The sequence below is a fragment of the Narcine bancroftii genome, chromosome 3, assembly GCF_036971445.1.
Source record: "Narcine bancroftii isolate sNarBan1 chromosome 3, sNarBan1.hap1, whole genome shotgun sequence".
Classification (NCBI taxonomy): domain Eukaryota; kingdom Metazoa; phylum Chordata; class Chondrichthyes; order Torpediniformes; family Narcinidae; genus Narcine; species Narcine bancroftii.
The window spans coordinates 358,649,411-358,677,203 of NC_091471.1; the positions used below are offsets into that span (position 1 = coordinate 358,649,411).

General features: G+C 41.4%; 1 protein-coding gene across 1 annotated transcript; it reads left to right on the forward strand.

The window, feature by feature from the left end:
• Window positions 1–15,202: 15,202 nt before the first annotated feature.
• Window positions 15,203–16,420, forward strand: LOC138756630 (inward rectifier potassium channel 16-like). Its single transcript, XM_069923034.1, has one exon. It carries the CDS (start codon window positions 15,203–15,205, stop codon window positions 16,418–16,420), a length of 1,218 nt encoding a protein of 405 aa, XP_069779135.1.
• Window positions 16,421–27,793: the final 11,373 nt, after the last annotated feature.

Consider the following 27,793-nt stretch of genomic DNA (forward strand, 5'->3'; position numbering starts at 1 on the left):
TCATGGCCCATCCCCGCCCCCCCAAAACTGAGCGCTATTCTGGACATTCCTGTTCCTTCCACGAACGTCATCTTCCTACTTCGTACTACATTTCGCTCTCAATTACAACATGGCGGCCTCCAAGGCCAGTTCTCGTGAGACCTCCCTGTTGCCATTTTTTAGTGAGCGCTGGCAACCTAAAAAATTAGCACTGCCCTCTCCCCTCCCTCCCTACCCTGGTCACACTTCATTCTCCCCCCCCCACCTCCTTACATTGGGCAGAAGATAGATGACATTTGATAAAAGGAACCTCCAGAATCAGGTTAAACAGGAAAGCCTGCAGATGCTGCGCTTGTAATGCAATGCACAAAAGGGCTGGAAGAACTCGTTGATGAGAGCAGTGAGAGGGAGATCTCCAGAGTCAAGGATAATTCTTTTCCTGCTGTTATCAGACTTTGGAGTGGACCCCTCATTGATAAAAGGTGATGCCACTGTACTGCTGAGGTACACATTTCTCCACACCATGCACTTTTATTTCATTATTGCACTATTGGTCGTACTTACGTATTGCCTGGATAGAACGCAAAACAAAGTCTGTCAATGTACCTTAGTTCACATGACAATGAACAATTCAATTTAGGCGTATTACTGGATTTGTGACCCATATCAATTCTATAGCCTGCAATCACATTGTGATATTACAACAGAACATTAATTGTGAGTTATCTATTGATGGATATCATTGCCTGGCAGCCTACCTTCATAAAAGCATCATTCGCTTGGAGGATCAAGATATAATCTTCCATGCGGTGCGACATTTCCCCATTGGTGATAATATTGTCTGGCAACTGTTCTCCATTCCAAAGTGATCACTTAGTCCTAATAAAACACTGTGGCCTGTGATAGATTTCCCAGCCCAACATCCTTTCTTAATAAGTCTGTCATTAAATAAATGTTGACCACACTTGAGCGCTACTGCCGTGAATCTGAGATTAATGCTCCCAAACGATGAATGTGAAAGCTAGTAGATTACAGCAGAGATGTGATCATTTCATCAATGCATGGGAAATCGGATCACGTTTTAATCTCCAGTTAGTTTTGATGTTTATGTTATAAAGCCTCTTATTTTAAGCAAGTGCTCAGTCATTTTTCAACACAGGCTTCAATTTATAATTTGAAATTTCCTCACACATGGACTCTTAATATATTGGATGTCTTAAAGAAATCCCACTTATTTACATCCTTTGGGTTGGGATAGCTTTTGAAATGATAAGAGCAGTGGAAAATTCGTTGAGGAAGTTTAGATGGCATCAATAATCTCCGAAGCATTTTGCCAAATTGATTATATTGCCTGACGTACTAGAAGAATACAGGTACTTCCGACTTGTGACCTTTGCAACTTACGTCCATCCGCACATACGACCAAAATTTTCTTTAAATAAAGAAAAAATATAAAATGTATGCAGTTTATGTTGATTTTGACAAACTATAACAGGGATACAGGGTATGTAACAGCAAAAATGTGCACACTTATGGGTTAGTCGACGTCCTGGGGCCCATAGGCTGGCCACAGCCATCTTGATTCCACATGCGCCCAGCCAAGGTAAGCATGGATCAGAATGTAGAAAGATTTGTCAAGGTTGATTGACGAATTCAGGAAGCTTTAAGTTGTTATTGTCAAATCTACGATGAAAAAAAGATTTGATTGAAAAATGATACTCCATGCGCACGGGCAAAATTCTGACTTGCGTCCTTTTCGAGATACGACCGACCCTTCGGTCCTAATTATGGTCATAAGTCAGGGAATATCTGTGTTTTGTTTGAGAACAATGATTTTTCTCTGTCTCATTTTCCAATTGGTAGAAATAGCATGAAGTTTTATCTATGGCAAAACAAAACCATTTTGCTCAAATGTTTTCCATCTCCTGCTAGTTCAGGGGTTTGCATTATGCTGTGCTTTAGGGGTCTGGACAGGATGTTGGTGCCAATGCCTACCTACTGTGTTCTAGGCCAGGGTCTTATATTTTCCAAGTTTAGGGGCTTTAAATAGCTCTGGTGTAAGGACCTGCATTGTGCTCTGGTATAGGGCCTGTTCACTTCCCTGTTATGGATGTGTACTGTGCTCTGATTTAAGGTCCTAAAGAAGTACTGTCTCATCGTATTGTGCGAGCACGATATGAACGATAAATAAAGTTGAAGAGCCAATGCATTGCTCTGAAATTAAGGTCTCTATTGTGCCCATTTATATTCTGTACAAAGGCTTTTGCTTTGATCTGTTATTGGTATTGATACCACACCATGTCGACACTAGAGCTATCTGGTATAGTAAAGGAAAGAGCAAAATAAAACAATAAAATTTTTTTTTTTTTCATTTTTCAAGCAACTCTGACTACAATTGGTCCTTCTCTTGTTTCCCAGTTTCTCCCAATAAAAGGATAAGACATTCCTTGATTTTCTCATCAGAAGACCACAGTCAAATATGATTTGGAAACCACATCTCTTCCCCACTGATCATCAACACAGGTGCACCCCAAGGTTGCGTGCTTAGCTCACTGCTCTACTCGTTATGCACCCATGACTGTGCGGCAAGGCACAATTCCAATGCCATCTATAAGTTTGCCGATGACACCACAGTTGTTGGCAGGATCACAAACGGCAATGAGGAAGTGGACAGGAGGGAGATAGATCAGCTTGTTGAATGGTGTAATGACAACAACCTTGCACTCAACATCAGCAAAACCAAGGGGATGATTGTGGACCAGGAGGAAGTCAGGGGAACACGACCCAGTCCTCATCAAGGGCTCAGTAGTGAGGAAGGTCAAGAACTTCAAATTCCTGGGAATCAACATCTCCGAAGATCTGTCCTGGAGCCTCCACATTGATGCAATCACAAAGAAGGTTCACCAGCAGCTATATTTTGTGAAGTGTCTGAGGAAGTTCGGTACGTCACTGAAGACTCAAAAACCTCTACAGGTGTACCGTGGAGAGCATTCTGGCTGGTTGCATCATTGCTTGGTACAGAGGCACTAACTCTCAGGGCAGGAATAAACTCCAGAGGGTTGTTAATTCAGCCTGCAACATCACAGGCACCAGACTTCACTCCATCAAGAAAATCTACATGAGGCGGTGTCTTAAAAAAGCAGCCTCTATCCTCAAAGACCCCCACCACCCAGGCCATCCCCTCTTAACTCTGCTACCATCAGGAAAAAGGTACAGGAGTCTAAAGATGAGCACTCAGTGGCACAAGGACAGCTTCTTCCCCGCTGCCATCAGATTCCTGAATAATCAATGAACCAAAGACACTGCTTTATTTTTCATGCCCTATTAATGTTATTATTATTTTATTTTTTATAGTAATATTGTAAGTTTGCACTAAGATATTGCTGCAAAACATTGAATTTCATGACTTGTTCCTGACAATAAATCCTGATTCTGATAATTACTTTAGGTTTTGTTGGGAAGGATTGGGTGAAATGATCGACAAGCATTGATATGGCATTGGATTCTTTATATATCATACTGGTACCACACCTTCACAAACTGGAAAGAAGCTCATTGTCAGGAAGCAGTTGAATGTGTAGTGACCCGACAGCAGCAGCAGTCTTGTACACTGCCTCAAATCCTCAAGGCCCTTGGTCCAATCACCATCACCTGCCAAAAGCTGGGCTCGGCCAACAAACCGCTTTCATCAAGGAAACTCATGAGAGTTTATTGTCATCACCTCAATATCATATCCACATGCACCAAAATTCTTAGTTGGTGCAGCTTAGATACATATCGAACACCAGCTATATTGTATAAATTAAATGACCTCAATATGCCAAGAGAGAAAAAGAGAACATTTACCTGGCAGGGGATGATCTGTGGTCATAATGCCTGATGTCCTAGGACGAGGCTATCCAAATGCACTTCAGCCTGTGATATCCCTAAATGTGGTACTGGGGGACTGTATTTGCACTCTATGGCGCAACGATGTTACAGCGTCAGAGACGCTGTCCGCGTGGGTTTCCTCTGGGTGCTCCAATTTCCACCCACTCTTGAAAACATCCTGGGAGGTGGGGGGGGGGGAATGGGTTGTAGTAGGTCAATTGGGTGTAATTGGGTGGCACGGGTTGTCACCATGCTGTATGTCGATGTCTAAATTTAAAAATAAATTTAGAAGAGTAATGAAAATAAAGGAATAGGAAATAATGAGATAATATCTTGCTCATTATTTGGTCAAAGACCAGTGACTTCCTCAGGACAAAAGAAAGACAATGAGTTGAGTAAACCTGTTGGAATTAAATCACCACAAATATATAAATGTCAATGAAAATTCACACGAAAGACACAGAATAATGTTGTGCTGGAACAGTCATCAGTCCTTGCCGTCTCCAATATCACATTGGGTTACTATTCACGTTTTAGGAAGGCTGGTGGCAACGTCAAATTTCTGATTTGTCAGAGAACATACATAACATCACATACAACCCTGAGATTCTTTTTTCATGCAGGCGAGGCAGAATTACCACTTATTGGTAGTCCCAAAAAAGACTGTACATGATGCCCACAAGTAAACAGACACAGAGATGTATGCAAACTGAATGTGCAATACAGAGAGAAAAAAAAATCAATACGGTGCAAAAGTAGGATTCCTTAAATGAGTCCCTGATTAAGTTTGTTGTTGAGGAGTCTGACAGTGGAGGGGTGGCAACTGTTCCTGAAGCTGGTGGTGTGAGTCTTGAGGCACTTCCACCTCTTTCCTGATGGCAGCAGAGTGTGCGCTGGGCAGGGTGGATCCCGGATGAGGGCTGCTGCTCTCCGACGGCAGCGTCCCCTGTCATAGTTCTCGATGGTGGGGAGGGTTTTGCCCTATGATGTCCTGGGCTGTGCCCCACTACCTTTTTGCAGGACTTTAAGGTCAAGGGTATTGGTTTCCTCCATCCCAGACAGTGATGCAGCCGGTCAGCCCACTTTTCTGTAGAAATTTACCAGCGGTTCCAATGTCCCACGAATGTGATTGTTCTTGCTTTTCCTATTTCTCGGCAATTGTAGTCCTGAGCAAAGCCTGTTCCTTACTTGTGTTCTCCTGAGTTCGTCCGAGCGGGCTGCTTTCTCTTGAGAGTCATTCACTGCAGTGAGCTGGAACTGAAATGCAGTTCTCTAACATCAGTACAAACTAAACGAGGAAATCCAGAGAGTGGCTGAATAGAAACTCATGAAACGAAAGTTACCTGGGCATTTTCTTGCATAACTCATGGCCTCTGACGAAAGTTAAATGAAATTCCACTGTGTTGGTTACTACGTGCATGGGTTCTTATGGATGAGTATGAGAATTTACATATCATGCACTTAAGAACGTGGTACATATGCACCAAAATATGTATTTCCTGGAACCACACTGGCTCTTAGACAGGCATATAGATGAAAGAAAAATAGAGGGTTACGAGGTTTAGTTTCTATTTTGTAGGAATATATAGGTCAGCACAACATTGAGGACCGAAGGGCCTGACCTGTGGTGTAATGTTCTACATTCTATAGGTTACACCATCGACAAAAGAATGAGCTAAATTACCACAATATGCCATGAGACAAAATTGGCTTTCTACATCTCTGCAGTTTGTCAGACTGCTTTTAACACGTGTTTCAAAATATTTCCTTTACGATCCATTTCCATATGCAGAGCTCAGTTTTTGTGTAACCTAAATAGTATTATCCACACATGCACCATTTCTGAGAAGTCTGCTACTTGCATAGTCTGCACTATTACACGTCACTTTTTTTCACTATGAATATTTAAGATCTTGTGGGGGCGCACTCGCTCAGGGCTAACCGGCCCTGCTTGTAACGCCACGTGGCGGGGCAGCCCTGGGAAGATGGCACCGTCGGGGGTTTCTTCCTCAGTCAATCCTCCCACATGGCCTGCGCCCCAGGCAGCGTGGTGCCCCTATAGGGGCACGCGCCAGATTCAAATAAAGCAGTCGTTAACGACCCTCAACGTGGTGGCTGTGCTTCTTATACTGCTCACACCACCGCAATCTATCCAACTGTTTACTGTCTCATTTGAATTCACTTAGTTTACCACTATACCTTTGCTTTACAAGAATCTGTTTGACTGCTGTAAGTAACAATTTTGGTGCATATGAACATTGAATCATGTGTTTGGCAATAAACTCATCATCATTACCATGGACACCCCTTTAGGCTTCCTTAGTTACTCTTGAACCTCTTTGTTTGGAGATTGAAAACTTGGCCTTCCCCCTCCCCCTCCGCTCCTACTTCAAAATGTACCCTTTGTTCCCTACAAAACAACAAACTCAGAGACTCATTTAAGGACTCTTCCTTTGGACATTATAATTATTGAACATTTCTTTTCTGCAGCATATCTTTCTTTTCCTGAGTACAGTTTTTTTTTGCACTACTGTAGAGCTTGTCGAAAGAACCAAAGACTTGTTGATCCAAACCAACGCTTTTATTAGCAAAAGACCGGAGCTCTTCACAGGTGGCCGACCAGTCCGGAATGATCCGACCTGGCTAGGGACACAACCCTTTAAGGCCCAGACAATAGGTGTGGCTTAGCTCTCAGCCAATCGCTGTAAGCACAGTCTAGATACAGTAACTATATACACTATGTACATTGGTGATAGATCTGTACTATCACAACTACCAATAAGTAGTAATTCTGCCTCACCCACAGGACAAAGAATCTAAACTTAGAACTTTGTCTCCCCATCTCCTACATAATTCGGCATCAACTTTTGCCTGTGGCTACTCCTGTGAAATTCTTTGAGAGATCCAGCTTTGCTCTAGCTCAGTGGCTTTCAAATGTTTTCTTTCCACTCACATCCCTCTTTAACTATTCCCTGTGCCATCGGTGCTCTGTGATTAGTAAGGGATTGCTTAAGGTGGTATGTGGGTGGAAAGAAAAAGTTTGCAAACCACTGTTTTAAATGTACTTAATTGACTCGTTATGTGCACAGTTTCATAACTCCAAAGTAAATAGGCCAATGACATAACAATTGGGCTTAGAGCAGTGGTACTTAATCTTTTAACCCACACATATGCAACCTTAAGTCATTCCTTACTAATCACAGAGCATCTAAGGCATAGAAATTATTTAAGGTGGAAAGAAAAAAATTGAAAACCACTGCTCTATCTCCTTTCTTGTGGAAACTTATCGTATTGATCAATTAACAGTTTAATGCTCTAACCTGCGGCACATGGGATACAATTGCAGTTCCTCTACCTAAACTTGATGACTTTTAATAAGTCTAGACAGATTCACTGGCTTAGGTCAATTACTCTCTCAAACTCTCTTGGTATGGCGTTGAAGTTGGCAGGCTCATGCTCCACTTTTAGTGCGCCTTGTTGACTGCCTTCAACTCCTGTGAACAAAAAAGTACAAAGGTCATCCTGTCCTCTTCTGGCCAACGCAGCAGATGGAACTGAAGAGGAAACAAAATAGGAAAAGAAAACTAAATTTAAAAAGTGAGCAGGGCTAATTACATATTGGCACAGGGTTCAACCAGCTGTTGCTTTGAATTATATTTAAATCTTAACCATACTTAATTATGACTACTGTGAAATGTGTCATCACAGGTATTTATCGTCATTCTAAGAATAGAGCACAAGCTCTATGTTTCAACATTTGTTAATGCATACAATAATATTCAAATTACCATGCATTTCCTTTTCTACCCTCCTCACATTTAGGAGATTCCCATGGATTTATATTCAATCATTGCTTGCCCATAGGATTCCTTTCATACTTTCAGGGGCTGAATTACTTTAATTTTACAACTGATGTGAAGATCATAGAACATTACAGTATAGTACAGGCCCCTGACCTCTATAAAGCTCCTAAACAAACCAAACCTTCTCTACCTCATAGCCCTTTATTTTTTTCTTCCATCCATGTTCCAGACTGAGAGTCTTTTAAATGTCCCTACTGTACTAGCCTCCACCACCACCTCTGGCAACACATTCCAGGCACCCACCCCTCTTTGCGTAAATAACTTACTCCAATGTCTCCTGGAAAAAATTCCTCCACTTACTTTAAACAGATGTCCCCTTTTGCTGAAACTCTCACCCTAGGAGAAAGGTGCTGGCTGGTTAACCTATCTATGGCTCTCATACTCTTGTAAAGGTAAAGGTTCCATTATTGTCACATACTACATTTATTTGACCTCTATTAAATAAAACCCTTCTCCACACCCATTACCCTCTATTTATACATTGATTTATGATTAGGAAACGTCTTGTAGATTATAGATGACGTCTAATGGTTATAAGTTGATTTGACTACTTTATCAATACTCCCGTCTTGTAATGTAAGTACAAATGAAAGATGTTTACTTGATTTATCTTAATCTTTTCTACTGACTCATTCATTCATTGGGTGATCCTTTAATGTCAGGCAAGGCTGACATTAACAAAATTAAAACCCCATCCAAATCCAGCTTATGACAGTGGATGGGCTGAATGATACCCAAGGCCAGGACCTGTTTATTTTGCTACTTAACCCATAACCCGATCCTCGTCAAGTATCCCAGCCCAGCATGTCAAGCTTATACCTTGAAGAAGGGCTCAGATTAGCAACGATGGTTATATATTTTTTTACCTCCAGTGGATGCTGCGAGACTGGCTGAGTCCTCCAGCGATTTTGTGTTTTTACTATAAGATCTCCTCTCACTCAGGCATGGTAAAAGATTATCAGGAAAATATAGAAAATGATACAGGAGTGTTCTCAAACCCCTCTTTTAAAAATGTACCACTATCCTCGTCTCCATGATCCATGACAACTGGGTGTGGAAGAGCATCCTGGCTCTCACGGGGCATCTAGAGTCTCTGTCCAAAAAAATGATGAAAGGATTTCGCCACCTGCTCTCCCCAACAAGCACCTCCTTCCAAAGCTCTAACCTCATCACAACCCAATAGACCTGCGGTGGAAGCAACTCAACTCAGTCCCAAGGAACTGTCAAGGAAGGAGACGAAGATTCAGTATCAGTATATTTATTGGGATTATAATGAACTATGAACTCAGTACTACGGAGTTACCTGTTGGCCTGGAATGTCCTCAACTCCACTGTTTCTGAAGGCATTGCCCCATCCCACCCTGTTGGTTATTTCAGACAACTACGTCAGAGGATTATGCAACCATCAAAGGGGTTCAATGGAAGGTCTCTTTTTGAATCAAAAATGATGCTCAAAAGCCAGGTTCATGATTAAAGCAAAGTGTATTGTTCAGGTTAGAGAATGCCGAGAAACCGGCTCTGAGGAACATTTGTACCTCTGTGATCTACAAATTAGTCAATGATGAAGTGAGTGCAAAGGCACTTGGGAAGCAGACATCTCGGCCATTAAAGACGACAATCAATGATGATATCCCTTGCCTAAAATCTTCAGAAAGCCCTTAATTTTGATGAGACAAGATGATTCCAAAATTTTAATACTGAATGAACTCTTCAGAACGTTGTAATTTGTCTCTTGGGGTTTTCTTGTAGTTGAGGTGCCTTTTTGATTTCACTTCACATTCTCACTCTATTTTCTTGGCAATAATTTACTCCTCTCCTGCCACAGTTCTAATTGGGAGCTTGCTGAGTTTCTGTTCGAGATTTTCGTTAACACCCGCAACAGAAGGCATGATCCCGGTAAGTGTAAGTGGAGGCACTGCAGAGTCCTGTAGAGGGTAAGCTCTGCATAGATGAAGCCAGCTCTGCATCGAACTTCTCATGGAGATAAGTGAGGTTGTGTCGGGAAGGAATGTGCCTGGGGTGAAATAAGAATGTGCATTAATTTTGTTTAACATTCCAGTGGAGGTGGGTTATGGAGAGCTTTTAAAATGAACCAACATTCCTGCATTTTAATAGATTCCGACTTGAAACAGCAAGAAAGCACACCATTGTTCGCACGGAAGCGGAAGCCCCTTTGACACAGAACCTCATCCCACCTACCTGTGTGAATGCAGAAAAGGTGAATTTGGGGGTCCATTCCGATCCGGATTTTCTCCGTCAAGGCTAGTAGTGTCGCAGGTGCAGCCAAGTCACTCCACCTCCTATGTAAAACGATTTCCGCTGAAAGCGGCACGAAAGGCGGATGGCTGAGGATATCAGAGGAGGTTCAGGTTTCTCAGATTGCTTTTCTCTCTACCTGTGACATGTCCCCATTCCTTTGCCTGACGTATCTCCTCACTGTTTTAACATTAGTTTCAGTCAAGACAAGTGTACCAACCTCATGTGGGATCTGGGCACTAGTTGGATGTGACAATGAGGCTTTCATCTGGGAGACTGATCTCCGTGACAGAGTAATGATCACGTCAGTGTAAAACTCACATTAAACTCCTTGCTTGTCAAAATTAAACCCAAATTTTATACATTCTCCCTGTAATACACTTTTACTACTGAGCTCACTTTATCTTCTTATAAACTTGTGCCTTGAATATATTTTCACGAAACTTTGTCAAGTTTGTAACTAACCGAAATGGATCAAACAGTCAATCAATGGTCTGAAGGAGTCTTCCTCTCCCTTGCACTGATATCCATTATTATTATGTATTACCTTATGTTACTAGATTGGGTTGATCTCAGGACAGAGCAAGGTATGTGGATTTCACGTTTGCAGCTGCTAGCAACAGATAATTTTAACAAGATTTCTAATCTGGTTCGGTTTGCTTCTGTTGGCAATTGAATCACTGTTCGTTCTGATACAGAGGAAAGTAGAGGCGTAAGTACCATGATTTGTTTGTTGATTGGGAAGCAAAATATGACAAATACAGTAAAAAAAATCTATTTTTATATATTTGTGCTCCTTTTGAAAAGTCTGCAACGACAGAGAAGTGTGCAAAACCTCAGCGCTGTGCCTCACAGTAGAAGGCGGCACTGCTGTACTTCACATCGCGCTACTTTTGCCCTGGGAAGCCGGCTCACTAATCTCTGCCACATAAAATGACTGAGTGATAGGGCTTTTCAGCTTTCAGTGAATCCACCTTCTTTTCCTCCCCCCTTTTACACATCAAGTGAGTAGGGCAATAATGCCTATGCAAAAACCTCTAGCGACCATCTATGAGGACAGTCAAAAGAGATTATTTCCTCTGAGATACTGCATAAAGTTGGGCCCAAACTACAAAAAGAAATGAAACTGGACCTAGTTTGGAATTAAGTTGGATTCATCTCCTCAAAATCTGGTGGTGCCTCTCAGACCCATGAGGAATAAAACATTTCCCTGCTTATCCCAAACATTGACTGACTATTTCTACCCATGGATGTTGTCTTACCCATTGAATTCCTCCAACAATTCTTTGCTCATCATTCCAGCATCTGCATCTTATTCCCTGCTTATTCTGTCCCTTTGCATTCATCATGAACGCAACTCAAATTCAAAAATAAATATCTAACATTGATTCACACAATATTGTCGGCAATGTTTCTGTCGGATTATTGATAACACCACTTTAAGATTCTACAGAGCAAAGGTGAACAATGGAGTCCATAAACTAATGTTATGATGGAAAGGCGTCGACTTATTTCTTGCTCCACAGATGGTGCCTGCTGAATATTTTAAGTATTTTCTGTTTTGATTTGTGATATTTTCATACAACATGTCTAAGCTCAACAATGTTGCGTTTGTGAATAAAGTTCCTATGAAGGTTTAAAATTTGGTTATCAATATAACATTGTCCATGAAACCATTATTCCACACATAGCACACACTGCAACCACTACTGAATCCTATTAGATTCAAAATACTTCTCTTCAACTTGTTTTAATAGCTGAAGAGAGACTAAAGACCATTTAAGGACACAAAGATGGTGCCCTTGTTCAAGACTGAAGTGTATTTCAGATTCATGTTTTGGATTTCAGATTTATTGTCAAAGTACATACATGATATCACATAAAACCCTGAGATATTTTTTAAGAACATAAGAAATAGGAGCAGGAGTTGGCCATCCAGTCCGTCGATCCTGCTCCGCCACTCAATGAGGTCTTGGCTGATCTGATGATAGGCTCATTTCCATTTACCTGCCTTTTCCCATATCCCTTAATTCCTGTACCATGTAAAAATCTATTCAACCTTGCTTAAGTATATTTACTGAGGTATCCTCCACTGCTTTAATGGGCAGAGAATTCTACAGATTCACCAAACTCTGGGAAAACCAGTTCCACCTCATCTTCGTCCTAAATCTACTATTCAGAATCTTGAGGCTATGCCCCCTAGTTATGATCTCTCCTACCAATGGGAACAACTTACCTACCTCCATCTTAACCTTTCCTGTGGGCGAGGCAGAATTATCACTTATTGGTAGTGCAAAAGAGCAAAGAACCTGTACACAATATGCACATGTAAACAAATAAAGAAATGTGAACAAACTCACAGTACAATACTGCGAGAAAAAAAAATCAATCAAGTACAAAAGTAAGAGTCCTTAAATGAGTCCCTGATTGAGTTTGTTGTTGAGGAGTCTGATGGTGGAGGGGGAGCAGCTGTTCTTGAACCTGGTGAAGTCTTATGGCACCGACACGTATTTAATGGATGTATTTGCCACACAAGCAAAAACCTCCTTCATAAATGAGATGAGATAAATGGAAAATAATGCAATTTTACAATACACCAGGGTTATGTTGCAAACATCGTAAATTGTTTGAATGTAAAAGATTTCAACTGTGTAAGTATTGTAGAATGATAGAATTATAAATGAGGCTGTGTACACTTGGCCGTTCTGGAGTTGGTTCCATTTGAAGATTTTTTTTTCTCTGACATAAATTACTCTTAACTATGCCATTCATGAGTTTGGAATGTCTCAAAATGTTTAACAGCCAATGAACTGTGAAATGCAGCCTCTGCTAGATTCCACTTGAATTCCACAAGGTGCAACAAAGAAAATTGTGACAACATATCCTCTGAAGATAAAGCTGAAATGGCAGTTGTCACATCCACCTGTACATACTCAGCTCCATTAACAGTTCCATCACAATGTAGCACAGTGTGGTTCAGAGCATTGCTGAAGTCGTGGATGGTCTTGAAGATCCCATCAACTCAGTGTAAGATTGTTGCCATTGATTTGAGCTAAAGGGCTACAGGAGCAATTGGAGCAAACAAGACGCAAGAGCACTTTGATGAAGGCCTCAAGTCCGATCATTGGTTCTGTATCTTTATCTTTGCTATATAGAGTGCACTGACCTGGTGAGTTTCTCCAGCATTGTGTTATTACTTCAATTACAGTACCTGCAGACTTTTGTGTTTTACTTAGAATGCAAGAGCATCTTTTCTGCAGCTTGCAAATCAGCAAGTTGCTGTCTGTACAACAAATTTTCCTCGATGGAGGAATTTTTATTTTTGTGGTCTTCTGGAATCAGATAATGCAAAATGGCTTCTGCTCATCGAGTGTTATGTTGACATATTTTAGTTAGAATCCATTTGCTGGAATTGGTTCTGAACCTTGGTAAGTTTGCAATGTTGATCTTTGTCTTTTTGTTAATTTAATTTTGAGGTATAACACAGTTACAGGCCTTTCCGGTCGATGAGTCCTCACTGCCCAATAACACCCTTGTGACCAATTAACCCACTAACCCGTATATCTTTAGAATGTGGGAGGAAACCAGAGCTCTTGGAGGAAACCTATGCGGTCAAGGGGGAAACGTACAAACTCCTTACAGACAGCGGTGGATTTGAATTGGGGGTGCTGGTGTGGCAATAGCACTGCACTATCCACTGCCCTAACTGTACCACATTCTTCTTCAGTTAGTTTCACATGATTGAGGATGGCTTGCTTCCACTCTGGATTTGTGGCAAATGAAGCCAGTATTGGGAACAGTAGACTCTGTCAGAGAAGAGGCAGAGGTGGATGTTGGAGCAGATGGATGAGAGGGCACTTTGAGGTGTGGCACATTCCTTTTGCCCTCACTAGCACATTTGTGGTGTGCCTCCAACCCACGGACCTGATGTTCTCAGTGCCATCCTGTATGCTCCCTTTCCACTTTGGTGGTCCATTTGTGATACCTGACTTGTTATATTCACTTAAAACTTTATTGTAGTTATCCATTAGCCTTAACATAACATAACATATAACATAACAATTTACAGCACGGAAACAGGCCATTAGGCCCTTCTAGTCCGCACCGAACCAAACACCCCTCTCTAGTCCCACCTCCCTGCACAATGCCCATAACCCTCCATCTTCTTCTCATCCATAGACCTGTCCAACCTTTTCTTAAATAATACAATTGACTCCGCTGCCACTATTTCTCCCGGAAGCTCATTCCACACGGCTACCACTCTCTGAGTAAAGAAGTTCCCCCTCATGTTACCTCTAAACCTCTGCCCCTTAATTCTTAACTCATGTCCTCTTGTTTTAATCTTTCCTCCTCTTAACGGAAATAGTCTATCCACATCCACTCTGTCTATCCCTTTCATAATCTTAAATACTTCTATCAAATCCCCTCTCAACCTTCTACGCTCCAAAGAATAAAGACCTAATCTGTCCAATCTCTCCCTATACTCTAGATGCTTAAACCCAGGTAACATTTTGGTAAACCTTCTCTGCACTCTCTCCTGGATAACTCCAGCTCTCAATGTAAATCGAATTTACAAACCATATTTGTGTCTCCATTATGTATATTTTGCTGATAATTCTATTTTAAGGTCAAAAATAAAGGAATGTTAAAGCAAAGGAGATTGAATGGGCTGGGACTATTCATATCGTTCAGAAAATTGTGGGGTGGGGGTGGGGGGGTACCGATGAATCCTAAAATTATGATAAGAATAGTTAAGGCAGAACCAAGGAGGATATTTCCACTAGCAGGTGAGACTGGAACAAGGGATATAGCCTCAAGGTTTGGGTGGAGAGGGCAGTAGATTTAAGACAGATATGAGGAGGAACTGATGCTCCCAGGAGGAGTGAACCTGTGGAATTCTCTGCCCAGCAAAGCAGTGGAGGATGCCTCATTAAATGCAAGTAGAGTTTTGAATACTAGGGTAATTGAGGGCTATGGAGAACAAGCAGGTAAGTGGAGCTGAGTCCACAGCCATGATCTTATTGATTGGAAGAGCACACTCCATGGGCCAGATGCTCCAATTTCTTAAATTATGTCACTGAGCATTCCAAATCAAACCTACGGGCTGCTGGTCGAACTCACGTGTATCCTTTTGTTCTTGTAGGCTGATGTGATTTCCAGAAGATATTTGCTGCTTACAAGAAACGGATTTGAAATCAGCTGGGAGCGGGTCAGCAGAAACCCTTAAATGCGAGATGAATTTCATCAATTTGAATTACGAAACTGTGTGCTCTGATGAAGACCGAAAAAAGATTTTTAAAAATGGCTGTTACATGCAGGTGAACAACAGGAAGAACAGGAAACGGTTTCTCCGCAAGGATGGAAACTGCAACATCCATTTTAAACGCGCGTTTGGCGAATGGGAAAGTTACTTTTCCGATATCTTTACTACGCTGATAGATCTCAAGTGGAGGCAAATGTTCCTGATCTTCTCCCTGTCCTACATCCTGTCCTGGCTGCTTTTTGGGTTTGTTTTCTGGATCATAGCAGTTGTCCATGGGGACTTGCAGAGGGCCGACGAAGACCACAAGCCCTGTGTGGACCAGGTTTACAGCTTCACTGCTGCTTTCCTCTTTTCCATCGAAACGCAAACCACCATCGGTTATGGTTACCGCTGCGTGACGGAGGAGTGCCCCTTCGCTATCTCCATGGTCACTCTTCAATCGGTGGTCAGCTGTCTAATTAACACCTTCATCATTGGTACAGTGGTGGCCAAAATGTCCAAGGCCAGGAAGAGAGCACGGTCCATTGGATTCAGCAATAATGCAGTAATAGCCATGAGGAATGGGAAACTCTGCATGATGTGGCGCATTGGAGACTTCCGGGAGAGCCACATCATAGAAGGCACGGTTCGTGCTCAACTCGTCCGATTTAAGGAGTGTGATGACCACAAGTTGTCCATGGAGCACCAGGATTTGAGTGTGGAGACAGACAGTGTCATCCTTATTAGCCCAGTCACCATCGTACATGAAATAAACAAAGATAGCCCGCTCTACAATCTTAGTCGTAAAGACTTGGCTGAAGATGACTTTGAAATCATAGTTACATTTGTATACTCCGAGGATTCAACTGGAAACACTCACCAGTCTCGGAGTTCCTACATGCCTTTGGAGATCCTATGGGGCCAGCAGTTCAATGACATTCTGAAAGACAAGGCAAGTCATTATAAAGTTAACTACTCCCAATTTCACAAAACCCACGAGGTGGCCACACCAGATTGTAGTGCCAAAGCGCTCTACTCTGCGCCAGAGCACACCGTCAACGTGCTCACCGTTGCTGGATTAGACAGCGAAGATGGGAAGTGCGAGAGTGCGATCCTTCCAGCGGAGGGCGGGGAGTGTGTAACCGTACGGGACATGGGCCAAAAGCTCGAGTTTGTATTCAGGACCTTCTCCATGGAGTCAGAAATTTAACACCTGCGCCCCAACGTTGGACTCCTCTGAACACGCAATAGAATGAACACAGCAGTGAAAAGTTTTGTTTATTTAGGAAATAGTCAATTGTGGTTTTTACACAGTGCTGTTTAACGGGAAATTTTCACAAAATGCAGGCTGTGTAAAAAGTTTGGAATGGAAATGAGTGACTCATTCCTGTTCCAGAAATGTTTCTGTGGCACCCCTAGACATTTTTGCGGGCCGCCTCCAATCTAAACTGAACCGTGCAGGCAGTCCACAAAGATGGGTTAATGAATAGCATGTATTTACGATCCCGCAGCTTTACTTATGGCACTTCTAGACTTCAGTGTAAAATCGCGTAAGGGAACAGAGATTTCAAGTTTTGGTCATTCATGTATGAACTGCCACTACGGAAGGGATGAAAAAGATTTTGAACGGGATAAAAAAAAAACATAAATTCTGTGTAAAAAGCATAAATGCAAACCCACTTCTCTAAATTATTTAAGATGAAGGACCCTTGTTAAAGGCGGGCAGCAGGCGGAACAGCTTCTTCACACTGAATCATCAAATGACAGCAGGATAGACCATCAAACAAAAGTCATTCACCACTCAGAGAAGGGCCATCTATTTGTGTAGAATATGTTCAGTTAAGGCACCGTTAAACAGGCAGTTTTTCCAGACTAGGGCCAATTATTAACAATTATCAAACATTTTAAAGCATGTTCTTTTTTTAAATGGGCAAAGGCCTGTATCTTTTTAATTTTTAAATTTTAAATTTAAATTAGACATACAGCACAGTAACAGGCCATTTCTGCCCATGAGCCGTAACGCCCAATTAACCTAAACCCCCAGTAGGTTTCAAACTACCTTCACCATCATGACGAAACCTCCTTCTCCAGTCCGTAAGATGACACTGCGCTGGAAGCTACCCGAACACCTCTCCCTCTCTCCCCCAATAATCTTTAATCACATTGATAATTCCCCTATTGTCCATATTTATGCATAAAATGCTTGGCAACCAAATGGAAACAGCAACTAAAACATTATCCAATTACTATTATGACGGAGGATACAGGGCTCACATGGAAATGTTATATTCTGTCAATGGCCAACAGCTATATTAACAACTCCCAACCAATCCATCCTGAAGAATGCCCTCAGCACCTAGTCTCCCCTGAAGTCTGCTGTAATTAGAACATGGGAAATTACTTCATTCTTCCTTAGCCGACAACATCAGGACTGGATTGATGAGAATGACCGAGAGATCCAGGAACTAAGAAAGAATTCCATCAGGAACTCTTGGACCAGGAACAACAATAGGAAAAATGTTTAGGGTGATAAGCTCATCTCTGCTGAAGATCTGGTCAGCATCTCCTGACAATGAAGATTCATAATGAGATTCCGGATAAGGTGGATTACTTTCCATATCTTGGAAGCTATCAGGTGGGAAGAGATGATGAAACATCCACTGCCTTCAATGTACCAGCCATTTCTTGGACATAGTTTGAAGGCCAATACTTCTGTTATGGGCATGCGGATGTTCGTGTGACATCATGTAATAAGTAATTAATCATGTGTTCAGAAAGATGTCATCTTGAACAGAATAAAGAGTGATCACTACCTATCATGTGAGACTCATGGTTTGGACTGTGAATGAAGATTTAGGAAAGGGGAGCTCCACGATTTCTACAGGCTTGCTGGTGGCTGACAAGGCCAATGCGGGACAGACATGTCCAGCCGCAGCGGCTGCAAGGGAAATTCTGTTCTTGGCTTTGTGCTGCTGTATCACGGTTCTTCCTCCATCTCCTTTTGTCCTCAAGGCCAGCTCGAAGGAGGAGACAGACTGGTGAATGGTGTATTCCCAGGCCTCGCGATCAGAGGTCAGAGCAGACCACTGGCAATGGCACGAAGTGGTTTCTTCAGAGATTCCTTGTACCTCTTTTTCGGAGCCCCTCTGATACGGTGGCCAGTGGAGAATTTGCTATACCGCGCAATCTTGGGCAGAGGCGATGATCCTCCATCCTAGAGATGTGCCCTGCGTATTCAACAGCATGGTCTCGATGCTGGTAACCATTGCCCATTCGAGGTCTTCAATGTTGGTGACGAAGTCACTCCGGTGGATGTTGAGGATGGTGCAGAGGCAGCGTTGGTGAGACTATTCTTTAGGGTAAATACACGACAGAATTGGCAATGAGGATAAAAACAAAAAAATTCTAAACGCCGGACGACAGAATCTACAGGATTTTGAGTAAAGAGGACGTCAGAGAGGAGAATCTTGTGACGAAAATGGTGACCGGGACGATGGTGAGCAGCAAAGGGATGAAAGCACGTGTTTGTCAGCAGTGCAAAAATTTGCAAGAAAAGATAACGAAAGAAAAAGAATTAACAGTACTTGGATAGTAGATTTACTTTAGTACTGAATGTTAAATCAGAAACTATCTAAAGGATGCTTTGTGGAATATTGAAAGACTGGTACGATTACGTAGATAGGGTTGACTTACCTTAAAAAACAGGCAATGTTTTTGAGTGAGGTGGGGAGCCGAACAGACGGTCTGATCATGTAAAACCACACATCAAGTCTCATAAAAAGTTATGTGACCTTGTTAGAGATCATCTGTGCCCAAAGTCAATAGTGATTGTGGAAGTATACAAATTCTATACCAGAAAGCAAAAGGCTGGTGAAACAGTGAGCCAATAGTTGGCCAAATTGTATAAGTTGTCGAGGAGTAGTTTTGGAAATTTTTTGGACGAGCCCTTGAGAGACATGTTGGAAATCGATTTGGCCGACCGCCATACCCAACAATGATGGTTGATCACAAAACATTTGGACATTAAGTCCATCCATGAGATAGCACTGAGTTTCGAAATGGCTGATCATCACATACATGGAGGGTGTGCAGTGAAGAGAATGGACTGACGAGGATGTTTTTGCTGTGGAAGCAATAGCCACAGCCTTGATAAATGTTATTACAAAAAGGCATTTGTGTAATAATGTGGGGCACATCAAGTCAAAGTGTCCAAACCAGAAAGAAAAAAGAGAGAAAGAGAATCCCAGGAGGGAAATACCCAGAAATTTAAGTATAAAAAACAATCTTCACAAGTTAAAAAAACATCACGGGAAATGATGAAAGTTCTAGCAGTGAGGCAGAGAACAAAAATGACTCTGAGGATAACAGGGCCTTTAGCATTAATGATCATCCATAGTGTATTAGATCACAGGTCAGAAATTCTTATTCGTATTAAAGTCAACAACGAACCTGTTCAGATGGAACTCGACACAGGATGGCTCTGTCATTAATGCCGAAAAATCTGAAAGACAAACTACTGCCCAAATTTAAAATGGAACAGTCTGACATAGTCTTAAAGATGGTTACAGGAGAGAAAGTTAAAGTCTGAGGTTCAAGCATGCTTGCACATCTGGCGGCCATCGATTGACATAGATATTGAACAGATGGTTCGGAGATGCCAGATCTGCCAAGAAGTGCAATTGAAAGCACCACAACCAGAGTTGACCCATGGAAATGGCCATCACAACCATGGCACCGAATTCATTTTGAGTTCACTGGTCCATTTATGGGGAAAACTTTCTGATTATTGTTGATTCACTCTCCAAATACCCGACTGTGCAGTGAATGTGGTCAATAACCATGCAAAAGACCATTGAATCTACGATGTGTGTTCTCAGGTTATGGATTATGCACAGGACTGGTTTCAGACAATGAACCTCAATTTGCATCAGACACTTTCAAGCAGTTCCTGCAAAACCACAATATGCGGAACATATAATCTGCACCCTACCATCCGAGTACAAATGGGGAAGTGGAGCACTTCGTTCAGACTTTTAAACATGCGATGAAAGCAAAGCCTTAATTAGAAACATTATGGAATCATAAAAATCGCAGAATTTCTGTTATCCTACAGAACAACACCGCACTCCACTACAAAACGCACATCGGCCGATCTGATATTTGGACACAATTTGAGAACCCAACCTGCTGTGGTGCACCCAAATATCGGACATTGTATTCAGCAGATCTCTGGAGATTGGAGAACATGTATTGGTACGAGATTATAGTGAGGATAAGGAACATGGGTCAGAGGCGTGCTTCTCAAGAAACTAAGTCCATGTTCATATTCGGTACTACTGGGTGACAAGATATTGAAATGACACATCGACTAGTTAAGAGCAATAGAGGACCCCTTTCAGTGCCGATTTCAGATGATCCCCCTGATGTTCTGCTTTTGGCACAACCTGACTCCTCTGCCCCATGGATAGCCCCATTACCAGTTATTGAGACACCATGCTTAGTGGCTGCACAGGGGCGAGATCCCAGCCAACGACCAGACACACGGCCAATAGTGTCAGTCAGTGATGAGAGGTTATCTGTTCCAGAAATGTTGGAAGTTCATACTCCTGTGTTCTTCATTCTGGAGAAGATCCAAGAGAGAAAAACACCCTCTGGCACATCTCAAAGGCTATGTACTGTGACTGAAAATAATCTCTAGTCTAGAAATCACAACGGACATTGTCAGATGGAAGACTGCTACATACACTGAAGCCACATAAAAAAATGAAGGGAGATTTGATGGAGGTAGACTTAGTTATGAGGGGTACAGATAGAGCAAATCCAAGTAGTATTTTTCCATTGAGGTTAGGTGAGATACAAACTAGAGGACATAGGTTAAAGGTGAAAAGGGGAAAGTATGGAAACATTAGGAGGATCATTTACACACAGAGAGTACTGGGTGTGTGGAATGAGCTGAAATGGTGAATGTAAGCTAACTTAATTTGGACGGGCACATGGATTGGTGGGGAACAGAGGGATATGGACTGGGTGCAGGTCAGTGGGACTAGGGAGAATAATAGTTTGCACAGATTAGAAGGGCCAAAGGGCCTGTTTCTGTACTGTAATGTTCTATTCTTCTATCCTACATATAGGAACAGAAAGTGCTGGAACTACTCAGTGGGACTGCATCTGTGATGCCTGACCAGAACATTTTGTTTTCATTTTGTATTTCCACAATCTGCAGAATTTTGCTAAAAGTCATTGAATTGTTGCCTGATTAATCTCAATAAATGGCATAAACAGTCTTTGCCAAACCATGACTAGCTACCGAATTTAAAAAATTCATAGGTGGTAGAAATCTGAATATATTAGGTTATGTAGCAACCTAGTATTCTGCTTTTGGATTAATGCTTAATATTCAGAATCGACCAGACTACTGCACATTTTGCACCTTTTTAAGTTTTATGTCAGGACAGCAGCCTGAGAGATTGAGCTCCAAGCTGCTGCAGAGCCTTTCACTGAAACATATAACAGGAAGGGTCTTACGCTCACTACCTTCACTGCTAACGTTCTTAATAGAACTATCATTGCTGCATTACACCGTCCTCCAACAGTAAACAGTAAACATGAACTATTTCTCAGCAAAGTTACCCATCGATGATGCAAATCATCATCGTGTGCCATCACAGCCTTTGAGTAGTGAGGAAGAGGATATTTGAAGATCAAGAGTTCAGACTTGGCACAGATATGTTTTATTGCAGCAATGATTCCCTAGCCTCTCCTGTGGTTCGAGACGCAGACTATCCATAGAAGACACCTCAAGGCACTGATGTATCTCAACAAAGCCCTCCAAATTCAGTTGAAGGGTTGATATTGCCAGTGTTGGTAGCCTAGTTGTTCTCTATCACCAAGGTTTGGGAGTCCAAGTTATTTTTTGTGCTGAACTCCAGTCTCCGGCACTGACAGACACGCAGGAGGCCGGAGGTGCTGGAATCTGAAGCTGATGGTTTAATTGATTCATATGTTCTGGGCTTGCCCTAGTTTAGAAAAAAAGAATTGGAAAAACATTTTTCAAACTTTATCAGTGATTTTTGAGATCAAAGAAGAAACCTGCTCCTTAATTGCTATATTTTGTTTTTGTCAAGAAGAGCATATTTTATTGACATCAACTCAAAAGCGAATTTTATCTTTGAGAGCTAGCTGGGTAATTTTGATGAAATGATAAAACACCTACTCATATTCAATGCTTACATGATAATCATGTCCAACCTAATTTTGGAAAAAAATCAACTATTAAAAATGTAGTCTAATTTCCGAAGGCGTGGGGGCCATTCATGATGATCATAATCTAAAGAACTAAGGTGTTTGGATGCTCCGGCGATGTGCGGTTTCTGGTTGTCGTCACTCGATTCCCAGGTATATTTTATTTATTTAAGTTAACCTTGTTTAGAGGTAGGGGTTTGATTAAAGGATTTTTGATACTATATTAGATAAGCGTTTGTTTAATTGAGAATTGTAAACATTGGTTATATTATAGAATGTGAAGATAATGTTTGAGAATTGTAAATTCCCTTTATTTTTAAGTACATTCTTTTAATAACTTATCTAAAAAGAAATTATATTTTCTTCTGTTTCTATTCTTCTTTTTCTCTGGATTGGATTTTTTTCACTCTTTCATTTCATTATTAAGTTTTGATGTATCATAAAGATTGTGGTTTGGAGTTTGGAATTCAGTTCACATTTTGAGAAAATTTCTTAAATATAATTGGAATATTGTATATTTGAAATGTTTAATGGTTAACCCAAATCCTAAACTTAATGCTTTAGATAAGATTTAAAATATGAGAAAAGAATTATAGTTTTGATTTACAATTTATGTATGTTTCGTTATACGGAATGGTTTATTTACTCTATAATGGTTTATAGCATCTTACTGGTTTATACCTTTCTGTGTATAAGTTCCTTCTTAAATTCAATAAAAAATATTTTAAAAAGAAAAGGAATCTGAAGCTGAACACCGTCGGCTGGTGGAACTGAGCAGCATCAGTGAATGATCAATGTTTTGGGCTGATTCCAGAAACTGAAACACTTTACTGAGCTGTCATTGGAAGGAGACTGTCCGATGAATGGAGAAAAGCCTCCCTGAAGAAACAGAAAATCCTGAGATTCATATGGCCCATTCAAAGCGGAGATGCAACATGCCGGCTGAGTAAAATAATTTATTGTCATACACATAATTACAATGCACCAAATTCTTACTTGCTGCAGCCACACGGGTACCTAAGATAGTAATTAATTGCCGCAATGATTTTGAGAACTTCAAGGGCATACATCAGAAGTGCAAAGAAGCCCCACATACTATAAGTGATGGAAGGAGTGTGCCCTCTTGCAAATTACCCACCCACTCACTCCATCAGTCACAACTTGCCCCTCTGCATAAGTCTGCAGTTCCCACATTGGCCTCAGTTACTCAAAGTCCATAAAACCAGAGTGGGCATCACTCTCAATCTTACAGGAGTGTCAATAAAGAATAAAGTTGAAATGAATTTGAAGTTACAAAATATGGCTGCTTAGCACACAAGACAACTCACCCAATCTACTTCACCTATCCTTTAGTGGCTAGAAGGCACCAACTCCTGTTCTTACATTTCTCTCCAACCTCACACCCTCTGCCACCCCCCCACCCCCACCCCCACCCCCTTAGTGGTCTTTCTGTCTCCACCTCTTCTGCCTTCTGTCCAATACCCTATCATCTCTTGGCTCCCGTTCTACCCCTTTCCCCTTGATACATTTGATATCACCCCTTCCTCCATTAGTCTCGATAAAGGCCCCCGACCCAAAAGGCTGACTGATATTTTATACACACAGCTGCCGCTTGGCCCACTGAATCCTTCCAACTTGTCATTGATCATCAGTTCAATCTGTCTGAATAAGTAATACAGTGAAATCATGGGTAATATCTTTGCCCACCTGCAACCACTGAGATTCTTCAGTTAATAGAGAGGAAGGTCCATTATATGTGGACATTTCACATGTAAAATGAGTTGCCATAGTGACACAGCAACTGGAGACATTGCCTCAAACTGTGACAGTCATTACCTTGGGGGCTGTCTGTGTGGCCTTTCTATCTTATCCCTGTGACTGCTTCAGTTCCCTCTTGCATCCCAAAGGCATGCGGATTAGTGGGTGGATCAGCCACAGCAAATTGCCCCTGGTGTGTATGGAGATTTGTAGAAGCTGCAGGGAGCTGATGAGAATGTAGGGAGAATAAAGCAAGGAGAGCAATGTAAGTTTATTATAAATAGGTGGAGACAATCGGTGCAGACTCAATGCTCTATCTCTTTCAATAACTATGTCCATAATGAGCTGCACTCACGTGGAATGTAAAGAGTGGATGATTTCTTTACCAAAAGTATTTCAGTACCACATTTGTACTGCAGTTCACCTCCATATCTACATGGCTTGATGACAATATCTCTAAAACCTGAAGCACAGGACAGTGCACTAATTCTTTAACTTCTTTAGCTCGTGTTTCTAAGCTGGATTCCAGTCACCTCAGAGAGAGAGAGAGAACTAAAACAGCTAAGAAGGAACAACAAGACCTCTTTAAATTATTTTACCTTTTGCAACAAACGGCACAGGAGATGAAAAAGTGGTAGTCTAGACAATGTGCTTTTACCTCTGAGTTCAACATGTCTCAGAGTGGTGGGATAAAAGTCACATCTGCTGGTTATAAATATTTAACATGAAAGGTATTTAGATTGCCTCAGTCCTGTGGGCATGGAGTCATAGCATAAAGCTGTGACGAATTTGGCAATCATCTCATCAAGCTATCAATCTCAGCATTGTGCGGAGAGGAGAAATGCTAAATTTCGGTCCCAGACAATCCTATCGTCACCTCAGACAAAAATCTGCATCAGAGGAGAACAAGTTATGAAAATTAAACAATAAAATTGCAGGTAATGAATTTCTGAAATACAAAAAAAAATTCTTAAAACAAATGCTGGAAACACTCAGCAAGTTAGACAGCAATGCTGGAAAGAGAAACAGTCAACATTACAGATCAAAGACCCTTCACCAGAACAGATAAGTTTCCAGAATCTTTTGTTCTTATCCATTTATGGCCTTCCTTGCGAGATCTTATTGCTTCCATCAGAGGACTTGCCAGTTGGGTAACTCCTATTTTTTCCTCGTACTATCAGTGAAAAAGACATTCTACATTCCAATTTGAAATTTAATAAACTAACCAAATGACTTGACACTTGTATAAGCAGAATGTACAATGAGAATGGAATGCATTGCATGTGATAAGTCATGAATAACAAATCACTGGTGATTTAGAAGTTTTCATTGATAATTAAACTGAATTGCTACCCATGTTAAAAATGAAGAACATTGAGATGGAGAAAGAATACAGAATGTGTTGATTAAAGTCTGCAGCTTTCAATATGTTATAACTAAACCACCAAAGAACATCAAATGCTTGTTTATCATACAACTAGATGGTTACTTATCCCCTAGGTCTTATGGGAGATACTACTTCCAATTCGCCAGGTTTTTGGACTGCGCAGATTAGTTAGAGCACACTGTTCTGGAGCCTCCCACACACAAGTAAAAAATCACGGGTGTGTAGCGAGCTGCACAAGTGAACCGTGTGGTCACCGAGGGGCAGGCTCGTAGTGGGCTGACATCACAAAGGTCCCGGTGGGAGGGGCTGAAAAGGATCATGGGAGTGGTGCTGATAAGCTCTCGGAGAGTTCCAGTGAAGTCAGTTGCTTGGTCCTTTCACTGAACAACGCACTGACCACAAGTGGTAGCTTTAACAAAAAAGTTGGAATGCAAGATTGAGAGCACTGGCTAACCAGTGGATTCATTCTTATTGCTGGTAAATTCAGGTTAGAGTTAACCTGTTGAAGATAAAATCAGCCTGACCTATTCTCTCTCTTGGCTTGGCTTCGCGGACGAAGATTTATAGATATATTACAAAGGAGACAAATGCAATTTGTATATCTGCCCACGACACAATGCCTAAGTTATGTTTAAAACATCTGTTCAACATTTTTATGTGAACTTGCCATGCAACAAAAAGTGTAATTTTTTTGACCTTGGAAATAAGAACGTTGCAAATAAATTCCACAAAGGTTAGTCATTGTTCTTCCCATCTCTCCATCAAATTATAAATGATTACTTATTCACCTTACAATACAGATTCATTTCACCACATTTGTAAATGTGTACAATTTCAAATTTTAAAATTTAAACATACAGCATGGTAACAGGCCATTTTGGCCCACAAAGGCATGACACCCAATTTACACCCAAATAACACCCCCCACTCCGTACATTTCGAACGGTGAGAGCAAGCCAGAGTCCCCGTGGAAAACCCACGCAGCCATGAGGAGAACGTACAAACTCCTTACAGACAGCGTGGGATTCAAACCCCGGTCCCGATTGCTGGAGATGTAAATGCTTTGCATTAATCGCTACACCAACCGTACTACCCACTCACAGCTCACAGTTGGTGTGATAATTCACTGTATTCAAAGCACATAAAAGATTTCATAGGCAAACTGCAGTTGAGTATCCCTGAGTGTTTGCATCAGCGATGTTACAAGGTTAAGGGTGAAGTTTAAGGTAACCTTGTAAAACAAGATGGGGAGACAGTCGATAAAATCGAAGTCATACCAGAAATAGGTAATGGTGTATTTAAAGAGGAAAGAATTATTAAATAAACTCAGGTGATTATTTATCAAGATCAAATTGGGAAAATGCCAGAACTCATAATGGCTGTAATTTTTTTTATATCAATACTCATTGTGATTTTGCTATAACTGAGATAAGCTTGCAATGTTTTCTAGAAGTGAACCTTGGAGTTGCAAACACTAGTCAAGCATGTGTGAAATAGATGGCAATGTTGTCATGGTGCTGAATCACGCAGGTGTCCTCTGTCACCAGAAAAGCACAAATTGGAGAGTTTGATAGCAGTCCAGAGCCTACATGCTATGCCAATGAGGCTGCTTGTCTTCAGTGTACGTGCAGAAAACACACACTTTGAAAAAGAGGCAAATGCAAGGTGGAATTATTTTGTCTGTAGCTCTAAATCCAAGCATACTTATTTAATTAGTTTAAATTTATTTTTTATTTAGGCATGCAGGATGGCCTTTTCAGCCCATGACCTAATGCTGCCCAATTACACCCAATTGGCCTACAGCACACAGTGCACTTTTAATGTACATAAGGCGTGGTAATTGTGGAAGGAAACGGGAGAGCCCGAAGGAAACCCACGTAGACATGGGGAAAGCATAAATTCCTGACAGGCAGTACCGGATTTGAACCCTGGTTGCCAGCACGGTAACAGCTTTGCACTAACCGCTTCGTCAACTGTGCCATCCTTGAGTTACCTTAAGCCAGAAAAATCTCAACAGACATCGGCTCAGAGCTACAGAACAACAGTCCCCAGATTATTAAGATCTTGTGAAAAGCTTGAAAGTTTTCTGAGTTTAATCTCGATAGTAATTGTGTTTTCTGAGCATAATAGTTTGGAGCAGGGTTCATTTCCATTGAATTCAGTGGCGTATTGTCAATGCACACAAATATTTTGTGC

Excerpts from the sequence above, each read along its gene's own strand:
- LOC138756630 (XM_069923034.1), top strand. The coding sequence starts at position 15,203 with ATGAATTTCATCAATTTGAATTACGAAACTGTGTGCTCTGATGAAGAC.